At 52.1% G+C, this 17,194-nt stretch overlaps 6 protein-coding genes across 6 annotated transcripts; 2 read left to right on the top strand and 4 right to left on the bottom strand.

The window, feature by feature from the left end:
- Window positions 1–128: 128 nt before the first annotated feature.
- Window positions 129–1,231, top strand: Aud_001247 (PAPA-1-like domain-containing protein; the record flags this gene model as incomplete). The annotated part of the gene is made up of 3 exons (XM_043286747.1): window positions 129–726; window positions 784–890; window positions 977–1,231. 3 exons carry the CDS (start codon window positions 129–131, stop codon window positions 1,229–1,231), a joined length of 960 nt encoding a protein of 319 aa, XP_043142682.1.
- Window positions 1,232–1,590: 359 nt separating this feature from the next.
- On the bottom strand, window positions 1,591–2,240 carry Aud_001246 (uncharacterized protein; the record flags this gene model as incomplete). Its single annotated transcript, XM_043286746.1, has 4 exons — window positions 1,591–1,941; window positions 1,997–2,009; window positions 2,063–2,123; window positions 2,186–2,240. 4 exons carry the CDS (start codon window positions 2,238–2,240, stop codon window positions 1,591–1,593), a joined length of 480 nt encoding a protein of 159 aa, XP_043142681.1.
- Window positions 2,241–2,710: 470 nt separating this feature from the next.
- Aud_001245 (uncharacterized protein) lies at window positions 2,711–9,538 on the top strand (the record flags this gene model as incomplete). The annotated part of the gene is made up of 1 exon (XM_043286745.1): window positions 2,711–9,538. The coding sequence occupies one exon, from the start codon at window positions 2,711–2,713 to the stop codon at window positions 9,536–9,538; it is 6,828 nt and encodes a 2,275-aa protein (XP_043142680.1).
- A 155-nt stretch (window positions 9,539–9,693) lies between these two features.
- Aud_001244 (DsbA family oxidoreductase) lies at window positions 9,694–10,485 on the bottom strand (the record flags this gene model as incomplete). Its single annotated transcript, XM_043286744.1, has 3 exons — window positions 9,694–10,169; window positions 10,241–10,385; window positions 10,438–10,485. 3 exons carry the CDS (start codon window positions 10,483–10,485, stop codon window positions 9,694–9,696), a joined length of 669 nt encoding a protein of 222 aa, XP_043142679.1.
- A 486-nt stretch (window positions 10,486–10,971) lies between these two features.
- Aud_001243 (DUF4050 domain-containing protein) lies at window positions 10,972–12,114 on the bottom strand (the record flags this gene model as incomplete). Its single annotated transcript, XM_043286743.1, has 1 exon — window positions 10,972–12,114. The coding sequence occupies one exon, from the start codon at window positions 12,112–12,114 to the stop codon at window positions 10,972–10,974; it is 1,143 nt and encodes a 380-aa protein (XP_043142678.1).
- Window positions 12,115–12,642: 528 nt separating this feature from the next.
- Window positions 12,643–15,501, bottom strand: Aud_001242 (ATP-binding protein; the record flags this gene model as incomplete). The annotated part of the gene is made up of 1 exon (XM_043286742.1): window positions 12,643–15,501. One exon carries the CDS (start codon window positions 15,499–15,501, stop codon window positions 12,643–12,645), a length of 2,859 nt encoding a protein of 952 aa, XP_043142677.1.
- Window positions 15,502–17,194: the final 1,693 nt, after the last annotated feature.

Here is a 17,194-nt window from a genome sequence, read left to right as displayed (position 1 = left end):
ATTCTGACATCAGTCCAAAGCCTACCAGATCGACACGTGCTGTCCCATCTGCCCCACTAGTAACAGTCACTCGGTCTGTTTCAGGCAGCGCAGAGAAACCCGTCAAATCTCTTTTTCTGACAGTAAGGATGCCTGCGAGCAGGCTTCGCGACGCCACTGGGGGTAGCGCACGGGGTAGCACGTCAACCAGACGCTCCCACAATGTCTTCACTGAAAATCCCATCATCACGGGACCGCGGTCTAGCCGGCCCAAGAAGAAGCTCGTAGAGGTTAGCACAAGTGAGGGGGATGATTTAGAAGACCAAGAGGAGGATGAAGTTGACGAGGATGCACCTGGCGAGGAGGATGTCGATGCGGATGGCGATTTAGACATGGATGATGCGCCACCCCGACCACCAACTTCAAAAAGACACGCCAAGGGTGCTGCCACGTCAACAGGTAAGGCCCTGAAGAGCGTGGAGGAGAAGGAGATGGAAATGGAGGAGGAAGACGACGAAGATGACGAGGAGCTCTCGGAGCTGGAAACGGATGCCGAAGGTGAGCCTGATGACCAGGACGAGAGTGGGCTTGGCAATGGAAATGGAGGAGACGAGGACCTGGATGAAGAGGATGAAGAAGATGAGGAGGAAGATGACAGTGAAGAGATCACACCGGGAGGCGACCTTAGCCGGTTAACCAAGCGGCAGAGAGGAACCCTCGGCAATGACTTTTTGCAGCTCCCTATGGGTGAGTTTCCCTTCTGTAAGTGCTTCGAGTGAAGTGTCACTGCTGACCAAGAAACAGAACCTCAAGTGAAGAAGCACCTAACGGCAGAGGAACGTGCTATGCGTCGTGCTGAAATGGCTCGAAGACGAAAGAATCTCAGCGAGAAGCGGAACGAGGAAGAGAAGGTAAGTTGGGCCGGTGAAGCAGCCCTTCTTGGTCTCGAAATTCCGCTATCCGCTGGCTGTATCATACCGCTAACGCATAAGCACAGATGGATACGATCAATAGGTTGTTACGCAAGCAGGCTCCAAAACGGCGTGGTCGGATTCCAGTTGCTGAAGCGGAAGCCAACGCCGCCGAGCAAGAGGCAGAAGAAGCAGAGAAACCACAGCCGACGATGGTCAGATGGGTGAGTCGCCGCAAGGGCAGTCGTATCGGTGTGCCTGAAGAATGGCTCGGTACTCCTGCTGGACGCGTCTTCGGGGAAGCTCCCCGCCGGCCATCAAAGCTTGTGGAAGAAGTTTGATTATCGGTATGACAGTGCAGGGAAATGGAGCTGGGCGTTTTAGGGTGGCGTTGATCTTGTCTGACGATATTCTTGTTACTGAAGCTCGGATGGGCCAATGATTCTCAAATTGCTGTTATTCATGTATTTTACCTTCTGTCAAGTGTGTATCATACCCTACTCGATTGGTCTTTCAGATCGAAAAAGAGCGTAGAAATGCGCTAATATATATTTGCAAACGGGCTGAACGAGCTTTATACAGCACAGTAAGTACTATTTATATATTACAATGGAACACCTGTCCATGAGCCGATGCACGAAACATACTTTTCAGCGGGGAAGCATTAGCGACTGCCATCCGTGGCAATTGGTTTGAGCCATTAAGCTGTAAAGCAAATCCGTCGACACCGTTGACGCCGATGCGAAACTGCTGGCAGAACCGAGTTGAGGATGAGCTCTACTCCATCAAACAGGTAGCTGCCTGGTCCCGCGATGGCGCAGCGCGCGGTCCCTTGGGAGCGCGCTTTGAAGTTCTGTCTCCAGGCAGAGATGTCTTGCACCACTTCGCTCCAACTTGGTTCAGCACTGTGGATCCGGTTCGAAGTCCCTGCTCCAGCAGGAACATTCTCTTCAATTCCGCCTTCATCCGGTTTCTCGCTCAGCGCTACCTGGTCTGCTGGTCTGACGGCTTGGTCTCCGAGCTTGCCGCGGGAGTCTGAGGCTTCATTTGACTATCCCCCGATTGCCCTGCTTGTCCACTGGTCCTGCGTATGTCCATCAGCATACGGCTAACTCATGTCTAAAATGCAATGCGTAGCGGCTCGTCGCGGAGAGTGGAAGAGCGAGACATACGGTTGAGGCTTGCGCTTCTCGATTTGCAGTTCTTGTAGTGCGGGTTGGAAGGTATAGTAGCCTGAGAGGAAAATCCAATTGTAAGTTTGTGGGTTCAGCAAGTTGAAGGTCGCAGGATCGTACCGGTCAATATTCCCATGCCGATGGCTAATGCCGCGGGGATGAAGTTGCGACTCATGTTTCTGATGGTGATGGTGCAAGCGGCTGCTGGTAGGTCGAACGAACTCTGATGTCGTAGTCAGAATAAGTTGAACAAATTATGACAGATCATCTATGTCTGTAGAAACTCCGAACAAGAAACGTGCAGGGCAGCCAGAGTGACTTAGGCCTAAATGGCACTTTCATGGCCAGTGGTTCCAGGCTCTAGGCTCCCACTGCGGAACTGCTCCATACCATTAACCCACTTACGATTTCCGCCTTTTGGGAACAACGCGTCTCCACGCATTTTCGACGCGTCTAATCAACGAACAACTTTGTTCGACCAAAATTCACCAATCCGACATAGACGCTTGGTCTTGACCCTTACGTATTTGCGTTTCTTGTCGTCGGTTCTCATCTGCATCGGTCGTGGGAATTTTGGACGAATTTCACAGCCGCGGACGAAGCATGGACAAATAGGGAAATGGGCAAGCAGCGCCAAGGTCACAAATGGAATCATGGCGGGAAAGAGGGTTTGTACCGGACTCGGACTCGGAGGTTGAATTTGACAGTCAGGAATCAAAGGTGGTGAATTGGAGGGTTGAGGATGGTGATGGAGGGATTGAAGAGGTTGTTGCGCCCAATGCGAAACATACTGCGCCGGCGGCAGCACACGATGAGGCAAACGAAGGAGGATCGGATGGGGCTGGTGACAATGGTACCGAAAAAGCTCAGAATGTGGTACTGGGCTCGAAGGATAACGAAGAAAGCACGCCCAACATTGATAAAGCAGAGGAGGATGCTACGATGGTGGATGTACGGAAGAAGACATCTCAAGATGATTCTAGCTCTGTTCAAGGAAGTCAGAAAGATCCGGCAGGTCAGAGTATGCCTGGTGCAAGAGAGGTGGCCGAGTCTTCGTCCAGTTCAAGTGGTGTGACCGCCACGAATCCCAGCACTCCATCAACGCCTCGCACCCAACCGCAGGCCGGGATATGGGACATTCCCAGTTCCCCGGACGAGTTACAGTTCGATTTGCAGCCATCCCGAAGACGGATTACTTACTTTTCAAAAAAGAAGGACCCGGAAACCCAAAATAACTCATCGACTATCAATGAGGCTGAGACGCAGCTGGTGAACGAGAATGTCAATATCTCTCCTCTTTCTTCTCCTCTCTCATCCCTTCATTCGATACCTCTGGGTGAAGATGACGACAGTTTGCGAGATAGGCAAGAGGGGCAGAAGGAGACAGAGGCAACAGAAACCCAAGCTCCCCAGAATCGAGAGGAGCCACTGCTGCCTTTTGAGATTCCGGACCATATACTACAGGAGATGTCACAACCCATGCGCAGGTCATTGAGACAGCGGAATCCTATCCAATTACACCCATACCTGCTCGAAGATGCGAAGTACCGGAGTCTCATGAAAGCCAGAGGCCTGAAGCCCGTACGGGTACCTCACAATCAAGCTGTACATGACACAGCCGACGAGAGCCAAAGCAAGGACTTCGAGCCTCCGTCAAGCAGTCCCGTCGAAGACTTTCAATTTCCGCCATCATCTCCAGCAACGGACCCTCCGTTGCCTGATAGATACGTTCACGAGGACTCTCTACATCGGCGAGGTCGTTTAGACCCCGAAGGCCATTTAGCGAACAGACCAGATGCTCGTCCTTCAAAACGGCGCAGGGTATCCCGACCTGAAGATGCTGAGCGACTCTCTCTGAAACATGCGCCCCAGCCAAAGGTGGTCATCTGCCGATCTCCTGCACGTCCTGAAAATAACTCTATCTTCAACATACCAAGTCCTCCACGCTCAGGCAGCATCTCCTCCACGCAAACCAGTCAGCACGCCGAGGGATTCCGTTTCCCACTTGGATTCACGCCACCGACCTTAACTACGCCGGTTACGGAGACTCGAGTCAATGGACGCAATGCTATTAATTCTGACATGACGGACTGGTTGGCCGGCGCTGACGACCAGGTTTCTGTGGACGGTGAAGCCACTAATCAGAGCCAACCAAACACCGACGTGGACGAGGATGCACCTGAGGAAGATGATGAGCTAGCCGCAGCGAGGGCTCTACAACGGAAGATCAGAGGTGTGCTACCGGCATCTTGGCTGCGACTGGACCAAAAGAACCAGAGACAGGAGAATCTCCCTTCCACGCAGCGACAGCGTGAGAGATTCGCATCCCATCGAACAGAAAACGCTAAGGGCGTTGCCAGGAAGATCACGAAAAAGAATGATTCTAGGATGGATTCAACTGCTAGGGAGCCATTGGCATCTTTAAGTCATCTTGCGGATGATGACAGTGGTGAGAGTAGTGGGCCAGAGGAGGACATGCCTGCAGTGGACGCCCACAAAAAGCTAGCTGAGTTATTCAACCTCGACTTGCCGTTTGACGACGATATTGCCGGAGACGACATTCCTGAGTCTGATCACATAGACTACATGTTGCCCCCAATACCTCGGGGACCAACAGGCCCACGAAGTCGAAAGCCGGACAAGAAACGCCAGAGGACGGAAATAGGTGGCTCACACTCGCATAATCGCAACAAAAGACCACGATTAAAGCGACAGACAAGAATTACCGATCCAGAATATGGAGCCCGAAAGGAGAGGGAAGGGACGCGCCGTCTCCCTAGACTAGGCATTTTAGACGCACCAGACGTTGCTCATCAGCCTCGAGAAGAACAGCCTCAATTCTTGAGGGTGGCTGCGCGAAGAGCACGTTCCCGCAAAGATATGGGCAGGAGAAGCCCATCCCGCAAGTTCATCAAGCTGGGATCGCGACTGGACACGGAAGATGCTAACAAGGCATTGGGCGAGTGGCGGAAAGGAAAGCTCCGGCAGACGCAATTGCCTCAAGTACAGACCAAGCTTTACGCGCGACCGCCATTGTTGGATCGCCCTGTCAATCAGTCAGCCGTCATTGCCAATCACAATCCTCATTCAAAGGAGAGAGGCTTCTTGCCAGATCCCAAGAGGACCGCTCAAGTTGATCTGACCGACGATGCTCCTGACGAGACGCGTCCAGATGTCCCAGCTATCGCACCAACCACAGAAAGGGACATTTCACCGCGTCCGAAGCCTGCGTCTGGGCAGCAAGGTAGGAAATGGGTCATTCATCGAAACTTTGCCGTTTCATCTCTGAAGAGAAACGACCCACGCCCAGCGGAACCCGAAATAACAGACGCAAGCAGGAACTCTGCTTCACCGTCGCTCTTCCAGAAAACACTTGCTCAGCTGAATCGAGACTACCGGCACAAACACCCGACACACCGGAGTTTACCCCTTGATCGCTACCTCGCAAACAATCCCACGCCCTCTCTCCCAACCAGGGTTCAACCAGATGAGATCCCGAACGCGGCCACTGATGCGTCGCCTACGCCTCCAGGTCATACTAGGCGACGTAAGTTGAAGAAACGACCGCCGCGGCGACTGGACCTTGCTGCACTCGATGGTCAGGAAGTTGACACTCGAGATTCTGTCACTATCATGCCGGCAGATGGTGTTGTTCTGGAAACCTCGCGTTCTACAGTCAGCACTGGCAACGGTCTAAAGTCTTTTCGGCGCACCTACACCGTCGACTTCGACGTCACACCTCTTTGCCCTGGCACATTCTTCCATGAGTCTACGTTTATAGGGAGTGGCCAGTTCTCCCGCTCTCTCAAGGTTGAATCGCGCAATATGGATGTGAAATCTGGTCTATCTCGCATCAAATTCAGAGACCAGTGTTTTCGGTGGGGTCCATGGAACGACACGGTCTCTTCTGAACTCGGCCAAGTTTTTGATGTTATGATTGAAGAGATGGAGACGAACGCCGCCTCTGAGATTTCAACAGGCATTGATCAAGAAACGGCCTCACACGACGTTTGTGCATTGTACAGGTCGTTGGTCCAGTACGTCACAGAACATCTGGCGTTTGAGGATCCGATCGATAGGATGGGATTTGTCAAACGAAGCCAGAGTCTCATTACAAAACTGAACGAGCAACTCGCGGCGATGGTGTTGAGTGATGAGCGTCAGAGGGATTATCTCACTCGGTTTGCGTCCTACAATCTTGTGTTTGCGAGCCAAGCGTTTCAGGTAGCTTGCCATGCTCTTGTTGATGGGAAGACCGCCCATGAGATCTCAGATATGGTCAAGATTGCTGCCAGACGGGTTCTGGGCTTCATTGCAAGTCGGACGGCACAGATACAGATGCGCGCGTTTCTTCAAGACAACAAATCTCCTACAAAGCGTGAAGCGGGCATCCAGGCGGACCAATCAGTCATCGAGGCCTATGTGATTATGCGACATGTTTTGCAGTCCATGGATGAACTCAAAGGGTGCTTCGGGGAGTTGATTGCTGAGGCCTACCTGTCAGCTGGAGGGGATACGAGTAACTCAAGAGATATCGATGGTTTCGAGAATGGATGGCAAAGCTTGTTCACCTCGTTGCCGCTCAACGAATTTGATTCTTGTGGTTTGGTCAGAATTGGAGCACGCTTCCGGGAAGCCCATGATAACTGGTTGATGGTGAAACGATTGCTCTCACCCGTTCTCGATAACTACGACATCAACGCTGAAACGCAACCAATCTCATGCAACAATTACTGCAGAGCTCTTTTCCGAAGATGCTACCACCTCATCAATGGTTGGGGCTGGCGAGATTGCAGGCCGATAATGCAACTCCTGTATGACTTCTTTGCGAAAAGGCATCTCTATGATCTGAAGCTCGAGGAGAGCTACAAGTCTCCTTCTTTTCTCGATGGACTCGACCGCAACCCTTCCTTTGATGTCCAACCTGGCGACCCGTCTTATCATATCTTTTTAAAGATTCTGGCAACCGGGCTGCGATTTTTGCCATTGTCCTGTGACAAGAAACAGATCCGAAATTTCGCTTGGCGACTACTACCGAATCACGATGGAAGATATCCCAAGGAAAAGCCCATTTCTCAATCGGACTTGGATGCCGTAAGGAACCATCATGATCTTCTGTGTACTCTTTACTTTGCTGTTCCTGATGGGTGTCGTCCCCGACTGGAGATCATCAAGACCCTCGTTGACCCTGCCATCTCCCATCGTGAAACGTGCAACATCAGCATTCGGGCATGGAGCAGACTCGTACGGTTCAAGTTGTCAACCGATGAGGACCTATCTGGGCTGGAGCCATTTGCCGATTGGCATTGTTTTTTCCTCAACGAGTTCTTGAAACAGCACTCCCTCGCACGGAAGGAGATCGAAGCTCAGAACGCTATAGAAAATAGTTTCTCTCATGATGAGGTTGAGAAGACAATTTCTCAGAACCAAAGGCAAATCGAATCGTTGCTCACCATGGCTCTTGGTGGCCTACAGAGTGCTGTTCGCTCGGCTCCGACGCTGGACCATGCGCGAGTCGTGGTTTCCAAGGCGCCTATTCGAGCAATTCTGGGTCTTTTCAATCCCAGAGTGGCTCGTGTGAATGCTGTAGTTTCTGAGGCGTTACGGGTAATTATTGCTTACCTTCAGAAATGCGATGCGAACCCCGTCCCGGCGGCGAAGGCTCCCACAGTCCCAGTTGACGAAGACAGCCAGGAGTATGGGGACTGGACTGACATTGAAGCAATCTATGGGGGCGAAACCCCTCCACCAAGCAAAGGTATTGAGCACGTGGAATCGGTTTTCCTTCCAGCAGTATCCCGTCTTGTGTCGAACTGCTTTGGCGAGGATCACTGTCCTGAAGATGCGATACTCCTGAATGTTGTCGATTGCTGGACTTCCATTGCCTCGGTTCTTGTGAAGCACGGGCTGAAACATTGGGATAATTATCTCTCTCATTACGATGGAGAATCGTGGTCATCGCTGCGATCGACTGTGCAGACAAGAAAGTTTACACCCCTTTTCCTTGCAAGCTGTATTGAGAGAGACCCACAATGCCTGTCTGAGTGTAGGCTTCTGATACTGAGCATGTGGCTGTCGAGCTTGGTTGAACGGGTATCGATGCTCAAATTCCAGCATCGTCTCACGGAGGCGCTATTAAACCTCGACACCACGGACCCGTTATTGCACAACTTACCGTTCTCGAAAGACCGGCAGAATCATCGGTATTCGATATCGTTGGAGGATCTCAGTCAACGAAGGCTGTCACTTCTCTCAAGTCTACTTTCAAATATGCGAGCGCACGTTCAGGATCTGGAAGATACAGAAAATCGGGAGCTGTCAAGTACGAGGCGGGACTACAGAGAACTGATTCAGCGGATGATGGCATCCATGAAGGCAAACTACCAGGAGCTGGGCAATGGAGGAGCCAGCGCACAAGGAGCATACGTTGACTTTGTTCATCGGATTGTTGGGTTCCTGCAACAGTATAGCAGGGATACCTGCCCTATTGATTCATTTTTCACTGATCCCACCTCTTTCCCACTCCCATCGGCGGATCCAACCTACATTGTCGCCAGACTCAAAAGCTACGAACCGAAGCTCTGTTCTGAGAAGGTAGTGAAGACCTTGACTGTGTTTGTCCAAGGCGTATCGGAGAGAGCAGCCATTGATGGGCAGCAAGTATATCTGGTTGACCAGCTACATACGTCCATGGCAGATATCTACGAGACCGGAGACCCGTATAAGCCGACTTTGCGCGCAATCCTCCTACAATGCGTGTTTCCCGCATATATCGAGTGCGCGTTCACCAATCCTGCCGCATGGCTCCTCAGTCGACCGATCATACAGACGGTGTCTCTCGTCTTTAAAGACTTGCTCTTCTTCATGGATATCACGGATGCTATGTGTCGGCACTCCGTCTTGGCTATTCTTGGTGCTGTCTTCCGATCATCTTACCGAGCCTTTCGATATATCACAGCAACCCCGCGCATGCTTACCGATTCTACCGTGATGGCCACACTTACTAGTCTCGTCGAAATGATTACCTCTGCGATCCCAGTTGTGGATTACATAGATCGAGCGACAGATGTGAGAGTTTGTGCTGTCTCGCAGATTGCTGCTCTTCGTGGACTTGTTCTTCTTGTCACGTCTTCCCTTCGTGAGGAGCCGCTGGCGAGCGAGACATTTGACTTGGTACAATCATCGAAGGCCTTCGACAACGACGCCACTTCGAACCCTGCTGTCCCCTCGTTCTTCTGGGATCTTCGCACTGCCGCAACGCACGAACTGCAAGCCTATCTCAACGACAGCTGGTCCCAGCATCAGGGAAAGTACTACTTCACTCGGCGTGGCGGTCAGCAGCCACAGGAAGTCCAGCTTGAGCCTTCAGTAGCGGCGGAGATTGAGCAAACACCAGCGGTAGCGTTTGACGAGGCTGTCCAGACCTTTTTGGATACTGTGAGGGCCGTTGATTTATTCGATGAGGCGGATTAACCAGCTCTGCTCGTCAGCTATGTAGTATATACTCCGTTTCGGAAGGCGTTTAAACTGGCAGCTTTTCATACCCTATATAGATTATGAGATGACCAAGTGCATTAATGAATGAAATAATGATCCAATTGTCCATAAGGAACCAGTAACTATCCAGTCTACTGTGACAGACTGCTCTGCCTGGCCTGAACAACAGCCTCAAAGAACTCGGACACGTCCAACGCTCCATCAAATTGATACTGCCCTCCAACAATAATATGAGGCACACCCTTCACCCCAGCATCTCTCGCCCGTCTCCCCTGCTCCTCAGTCTCCTTGACCCCCTCATCACCCGCCAACCACTCCCTCACCTCCTCCTCCCCAAGCCCAACCCGTCCCCCCGCCTCAACAACAACATCCACCTGACTAACATCCGCCTCCCGCTCAAACTGATAATGAAACAGCATCTCCGCAAGCCGATCATGCACCTCGCTCCCTTTCCTCTCTCTGACGATATGCAGCAGCCGATGCGCAAGCCTCGAACTACCTATATACCCCCCAAATTTGAACTGTATGCCGCTCGCCGCGCCAACGCGCGTGAGACGGGTCTGCGCCGCGGAGACTTGCTCGGGCGTCATCCGGCGGAGCATGCGGTCTATCACAGTCACTTAGAGTCTGTATCTTTTCTTGATATTGGTGAGGTATGGTGAGGGGAGGCGGACATACCCTGCACAAGGATACTCTTGGGTGGAGGCACCTCGTCGATGAAGTAGGGGTACCAGTTGATGGTGAAGATGTCTTTTGAACCGCCTGGGTAGGTCTTCTTGTAGAACGTGATTGCTTTTTGGAGGTTGCGGGAGGCGATGTAGCACTTTCGGCTGTTATTTATATATGTGTGGAGGTATATATGTTGGTGGACTTACCCATGGGCAGATCACGTCTGAGATGATCTCGATTGAGATGACGGCCATATTGACGGTGTGTGTTGAGCGATTGATTCTGAGGTAGGAATTGTTTCGTGCTTGTGCGTGGGAATTTATGGTATGGCGGGTTAGATAGGAGTTAGTGTTATTATGCTGCCTGCGAGCTTACGATGGTGGACATAGACGTTGCCTAGTTGATCGCAGTGGATCGTGCTTTATTTATGTTTATGGTAGATATCGAGTCCGAATACCAAATGATTTGGCATAGTGGTTCGTGCTACAGAGGGTTATGCCCGGCCTTCCATCATGAGAGCCATACATAGTACTGAGTCGTTCATTTCTGATCGTCGCAAGCTCATAACAGTAGGGAGGAAGAAGAAGACGTAACATAGACAGAGCAAACGCATAAGCCACTCCAAGTGATGCATCCTGTTCGCCAAAGACCGTCAGTAGCACCAGTCCAATGCAACCCGAACATGAAATCCGTAGTTAAAGTTCATCACAGCAGACGCAGCAGAATCGCAAACTGAAAACTCATTTGCTCGGATGCCCAGCACCCGGGGGGTCAGACGCTGCGGGCCCGCCGTCTTTGGACTGCCCATCGTGCGCCTCAGGGTGACTGCCATGACTCGAGCCGCGGCGATGGAACGGGTTCGAGTGGAAGCCAGAGAAATGGAATACCTTCTTCACGGCGCCGACGACGCTCGATCGCCGTTTGGACGCGTGAGATCCCTGTGCGTCGCCTGCGGCGCTGCCGTTCTTATACACGACGGAGTCATCCGGGAGGACGATGGAGGTCGGTTTTGGGGGCCACTGGCCGTCCGCTTTCCAGCCTTGCACCATGGCCTTGACAACATCGGCGAGGTTGATGGGCACCGTGGGCGTCAGCGCCTGCACAACCACCTTGGAGTAGATAGACGGGTACATGGCAGGCGTGATTGAGGCGCGCACGGGGTTGCTTACGGGGATGAAGGACGGGGCGACAGGTATGAGGGGGTCACGGACTTCGCCGGTGGGAGGGGCAGGAAGAGGTGGAGGAGACACAGACTCATCTTGCGATGAATCCCGGCCTGGCACGGCCAGGCCCGTCTCCGTCGATTCCTTGGCTGCTTCATCCAGAGCTTGATCTGCCTGCACCTGTTGCCGCTCCTCTTCCTTCTCAGTGATCGCAAGCGATGACCCTGCCCGCGCGACAAGGTCAGCGGTCCCCTCCCGCTCAGCACCCGTAGCCGGTGTCTCTCCCGGAGAATGCACGGCAGGGCCTCGCTCTCGCTCATCTGTCACCAAAACCTCCTCCTTCGCTCGCGCCCCCGTCCACGCATCCCGCCTCTCAACCCACGTCCGCAATCCGATATTCCACCGCATCTCGTCCTCCTCCAGCTGTCTGCGTCGCTTGCGCCGGCGCTCACGCGCAGTCACTACCCGCGACGAATCGGACGAGTCACCACCTCGCTCTCCAAGGCTATCTGAGTCATCCTGCGGCTCTAATTCGGACCCGGAGCTGTCGTATTCGCGGAGTCGCCATTCGAGCCATTGCTGCTCGGGGCCTGCGGGCGTGGCCGTTGCCGGCGCGCCAGAAGTGGCCGACGAGGGCTCAAAGGCCCAGTCATTTCGGACGACTTCGAAGACGTGCCGTTTTGCTTCTCGGATGGCTGCGTCGCGTCCCTCTGCCGACATGGTAGGAGGCTTTTGTGTGAGGGGAGGGGTAGGTGAGGGGGGGCGGCGCTGCGGAGGGTCGTGTGGGCTGATCGACAAGGTATATAGAAACGGGTCCGAGCAGGCCCCTTGCTGTGACCCACGTGGATCCCGTAGAGCACAAAATTAGAAACGAGAGGTTCCTGGAGTGGGAGAGGTGTGTTGGTATGGCGGAGTTGCAGCGACTGAGGGGGGCGGGAGGGGAGAGTTCGTCGATGTCATGGCGACAAAACAAACTCTGTGCTTGATGGTGTTGGCAGATCAGCCGTCAATACAGTATCACTGCAGTTTGATGTGATAATTTTTTTTTTTTTTTTTTTAAAAAAAAGAAGCATGCAGGATTCTGATGAATATATACTCTTTTTTAGGCAGAATACTAGTACAAGTCCTATCTATCTATATCATGTCGCTAATAGTACACAAGCCGTCACATAAATCCCGAGCCCATACCATGTATTTATCCTAATCCAGACGAGATTACCCAAGAATTCAGACCCAAAACGAACATGTTCAAGTCCGGACACGCGCAGCATCCGTTTCAGCCTGCTCCGTACCAAGAGGCATGAATCCCCATCCGGCGCTCTTCTTGCGACGGCCTTTACGGTCACCGTACTGCTCGTCGAACTTCCTGATCGCCGCCAGCGAGGACATGTCTTCGCTAATTGACGCGCTGATCTCTTCCATTCCCCGCTCAAAGTGCGCCCGAGTCAATATGCGACGCGCTGGATACTGGTACGGCTCGGGCCCCTGATGTTTGGCCGCCAGGTCGTTCTCTTCTCGGACGCAGGCCAGAGCGGCTGCAACGCAGAGATTCTTCAGATCGGAGCCGGAATAAAGAGGAGTTCGATGAGCCAATTCAGCTAGATCGACCGACTGATCGAGCGTCTCTTCCTTGAGGTGGATCTTCAAAATGGCCAACCGGTCCTGCTCCGTGGGAAGGTCAACAAGAAGTCGCCTTGGGAGACGTCGAAGGACGGCATCATCGAGGTCGAATGGCCGGTTGGTTGCAACCATGATAAACGCAGACATGTCGTTCATGCCATCCCACTCTCGAAGGAACTGATTGATGAGCTCCCGATGCGAGGTGCGACTACTGGCCCCCGTCCGGGAACAGAAAATGGCATCTGCCTCGTCAATAAAAACCACACACGGGCTTAGTTTCTTCGCCAGAGTAAAAATAGCCTTGACGTTCTTCTCGCCCTCGCCGACATACATATCATACACCTCGGAACCGCTGACCTCCAGAACAGTCGCACCACTCTCCCGAGCAACAGCCTTGGCAAGCAGGGTTTTACCGGTACCTGGCGGGCCGTAGAGCAACAATCCTGGAATTTTGTCCGTAGCCAACACTCCGTATGTGAAAGCTTCTGGCCGGATGAGGGACAGCGAAGTCAGCGTCTTTAGAGCATCGATAGTCTCTGGTGGGACATGGACATCAGCAAATGTTGTCCGGATATTGTTGGCATCAACGACGCCATTCAGCAACTTCTTCTCGTGGGAGTTGCAGGTTTTACGCAGAGAGTTCAATAGACGCTCCCTGTCGGTACCTGCCTCAAGTGTAGACTTTGGCGTCCTCTCTCGTAGCCAGTCGTTCTTGGTTTGATCTGTCTTGTGCATCATCTCAATACCACGCTGGATGTGTTCAAAACCCAAAGGCTCGTTGGGGTCAACGCTTCCAAGGGCAAGTGTTGTCGCCCAGTGGATCTGGCTGTAGAGCCAGTAGCGCTCATCTATACCGGACTCTTTCACTAGAGATGGAGGTAGTGGCCAAGAACGATTTTCAAAAATGGGGTCTTTGACGGCAGAAGAGCTCTCATCCAGTCGGGTACGAAGCATATCCTGCATGTGGCGAATGTTGATGTCCAGCGTACGCGTCTTGCGGTCTTCTGCAAACGTCTTTTCTACCTCTTTTGACTCCATTCCCGGGGTAATGACCAGCATTTGTGAGAAATGGTCGTCAAAGGCATTTTGCATGAGTCGCGCCGAGTCTGAATCGGGGCTTACTTCCTGCGCCGAGGTGCCAATGAACAGAACTCGAGTACCGGCCTTTCTCCGATCCATAATAGCTTTTTGTAATAGAGTAAGAAACTTAGCACCTTCACGCGTCGCCTGGATTTCCCCATAATCCTGCACCTGCACGATGACGTCGCGAACGGCGGCAGACTGACCCTCCGACGGTGATTCTGTCTCAGATACTGGCTTGGACCGCTTGCTGGGTGAGCTGATTAGCTCGTGAACAAGTCGAAGTCGCCTATCCTCGACTCGATCACTCGGGCTTTGTACCGCAGCTGTGCCATCCAGGGGTCCATTGAAGGAGGTCATTAATGATTTGAGGCCAAGAATACTCGGCAATGGAATATCACCGTTATTACTCGCGCTCGAGATCGTGATAAATTTCGCTCCCTTCAGGCCGGGTCGAAGATTTCTCGGCGGTACCGGAGTGTCGATGAAGTCGGCATCCTCCGCTTCACTCTCGTTGAGGTTGTCTCCCAAATCCTGCCACGATTCAGCAATAGACGGCCGGTAGACCTCGTAGCCTAGCGACCTAATAGGCGACGTCGCACCGCTGTCCGCCATATCTTGCTCACTGCATAACTGAGCAATGTCCTGAGCATTCAGCGTCACGATATCCGCGCCTAGCTCCTGGGCTAATCGCTTGACCACCGCATCCAAGAATAGGACGCCATCTGCACCTGGGTATTGTAGGACGAGGTGCGATTTCTGAGCTGATGGTTCCTGCGCGTATTTTGCAGGCGGAAGCCGTAAGCCTGCTTTGGCAGACGCGCATAGTTCTTCCCATAGCGCTTCGCTTAGCACATACCGATGGTCCGTGTCGCTTTGTGTCTCAGATGGTAACGGGCTGCCTCCATCACCACCCTGTGACTGCACAGGCGCTTCCGCTTTCTTTTCCTCCTTCTCTAACCGACATATCTCAACCTGTTGTCGGGATTGTGCGACGGCCTGTCCTTCAACACCATGCAAGACAGTATTTCGTTCACGGAACCATTGCGGCACAGTTGCTACCGGAGCTATGAGGTCTTTGCCTTGTCTCCGGTTCCTTAATGCCCTCCGTACACCTGACCCATAGGGACCCGGATCTTTCTTCACCACTCGTTCTGTTGGTGTCACCGGATTTGTCGAGGAAGCATCTTCGGAGGCGGTATGTTCCGAGTTTAGTGCAGGAATATCATGAGCGACGCTTTCCGGACGTGAGTCCCGAGAGTCGCTGGGATCAGACGGTGCGCTCGACAGCCATTTTGGCGTAGGATGAAAGCGACGTGCAGACGAGGCGAGAGTTGGGGGGTAGCGGCGATGGGCGACGAACCGACAGGGTCGGGCGAGGGACGAAAGTAGCCTGCCCTGTACCATTGACGAATACATCCGGGGCATATGCTGCCACCGGAACTAGAGTATGAGGGTTATGCTGAGTTGCGAATCGCAAACGTCATGCATCAGCCAAGTCGTGAGCAAAGAACATTGTGACAGTTACTCCGATGCTGATCCTTTTTTGCCGACGGAGGAGTAATCACGTGATATTTCTTCCATGGCCATGTTTGTATGGCTGCCAAAAGATGAAGTTGAAGAACGCTTTGCGACTTGAATTTTCAGACATTTTGCCGTTTTGAGATATATGCATATCAGCTCAATTGGCCTACCAGTTTTCAGGATCATATCTACAATCTGAGTTGAGCATTTTCAGAGCTACAGGATGATCTACACAGTAAAAATCAAAGGGTGATATTGGGCTGACGTATGATCGACACTACATGGTTTTCATGCGTGATGACTGTATATCGGCGACAAGCGGAAGATATACAACATTTACTAGATACAACAATGAAATTGAAATCAAGATTGACATTGATGACTATGGACGGATCTATGTAGCGACGATTCTATGAGACCGGCAATAATTGAACCCAGGGACGACGATGCGACAGTATGGTTCGAAGCAATTCTCCAATATTCGATAACTGGCACTACACTGATCCGAAGTTAGTAGATATTTCGGACTGTATGGCATGCAAACACAAAGCAACTGAGATAGTTCTCAGACAAAATATACTGGCAAGTAGCAGACCAACCGGGAAAGGAAGGTCCGAATGTCTCGTCAAGGGCGACTCGGAGAGTAAAGAAGTAAAAAAGGGTTTGTCATCTTCGAAGACGAATTTGATGAATCAACAAGAAGAATTGGAAATAATAGACTAACCTTGTCAAACGTCCCATGAGCGTATCTTCAGAGGTGACCTGATCTGTTAGCAGTGGTATGATCGATCATGCATCAGGATGTAGAACCAATGCATTGTGATTCAGCATCCTTCTGCACACCATACAATGACCCAAGAATTTGCACCTGAACCATCCAATCTTCATCATATTCAGAGAACGAAAAAGTCGACATATTTTATTGTCAATAACGTTGAGAAGGTGGAACGGAAAGAAATCTTTGTGTGGAAGAGAAGGAGGCAGAATAAAAAGAAAAGAAACAGCGGGAATAGGCAACAACCTTTTTCCGATCATCACGTGAGACATACCACATCTGGACTAGCGGCCTGCCTGATTCGCGCTGGCCGACGGTCGCCGTCCAGCAAAAACGAAAAGCCTCAAAGGGACGGGGTGTCGCTCTCTCTCGCTCGCCTTATGAGTGTCTTCTTCTGAACTTTACCCTCTGGTCGGCGCTCCCCCTAACCTTATCCACCTTGACTGGTGGCAGCTTTCTCCTTGAAAGTGTACGTGGTTTGTATTGTTCGTGTTTTTCAGTTTATCTGATCAGTCAGTTCCACCAGCGTTTGTTTGCTGGATTAAGAAACGAGCGATCATCGAAACTGGCGATCGCGCGACGGGGTGTCCGTCTGCCTTTCTCTCGCTCTCACTCTCTCGTTGGCCCCCTAGCCCCTCCACATCTCCGTCCGGCCTCCTAAACCCATCCATCGTTATTTCTCATTCTTTATTTCCACTCTGGCCTGGCCCTCGTTCTCGACAACTAATCAATTTCGGTTTTCGATAATATAGGAGTCGAGTGGCCTGGTGACTAGAGATTACCAGGGCCCATTTTTATCAA

This window comes from Aspergillus udagawae (assembly GCF_001078395.1).
Source record: "Aspergillus udagawae IFM 46973 DNA, scaffold_1, whole genome shotgun sequence".
Classification (NCBI taxonomy): domain Eukaryota; kingdom Fungi; phylum Ascomycota; class Eurotiomycetes; order Eurotiales; family Aspergillaceae; genus Aspergillus; species Aspergillus udagawae.
Note: the sequence above shows the minus strand (reverse complement) of the source record. Positions and strands in the feature narration are given on the sequence as shown.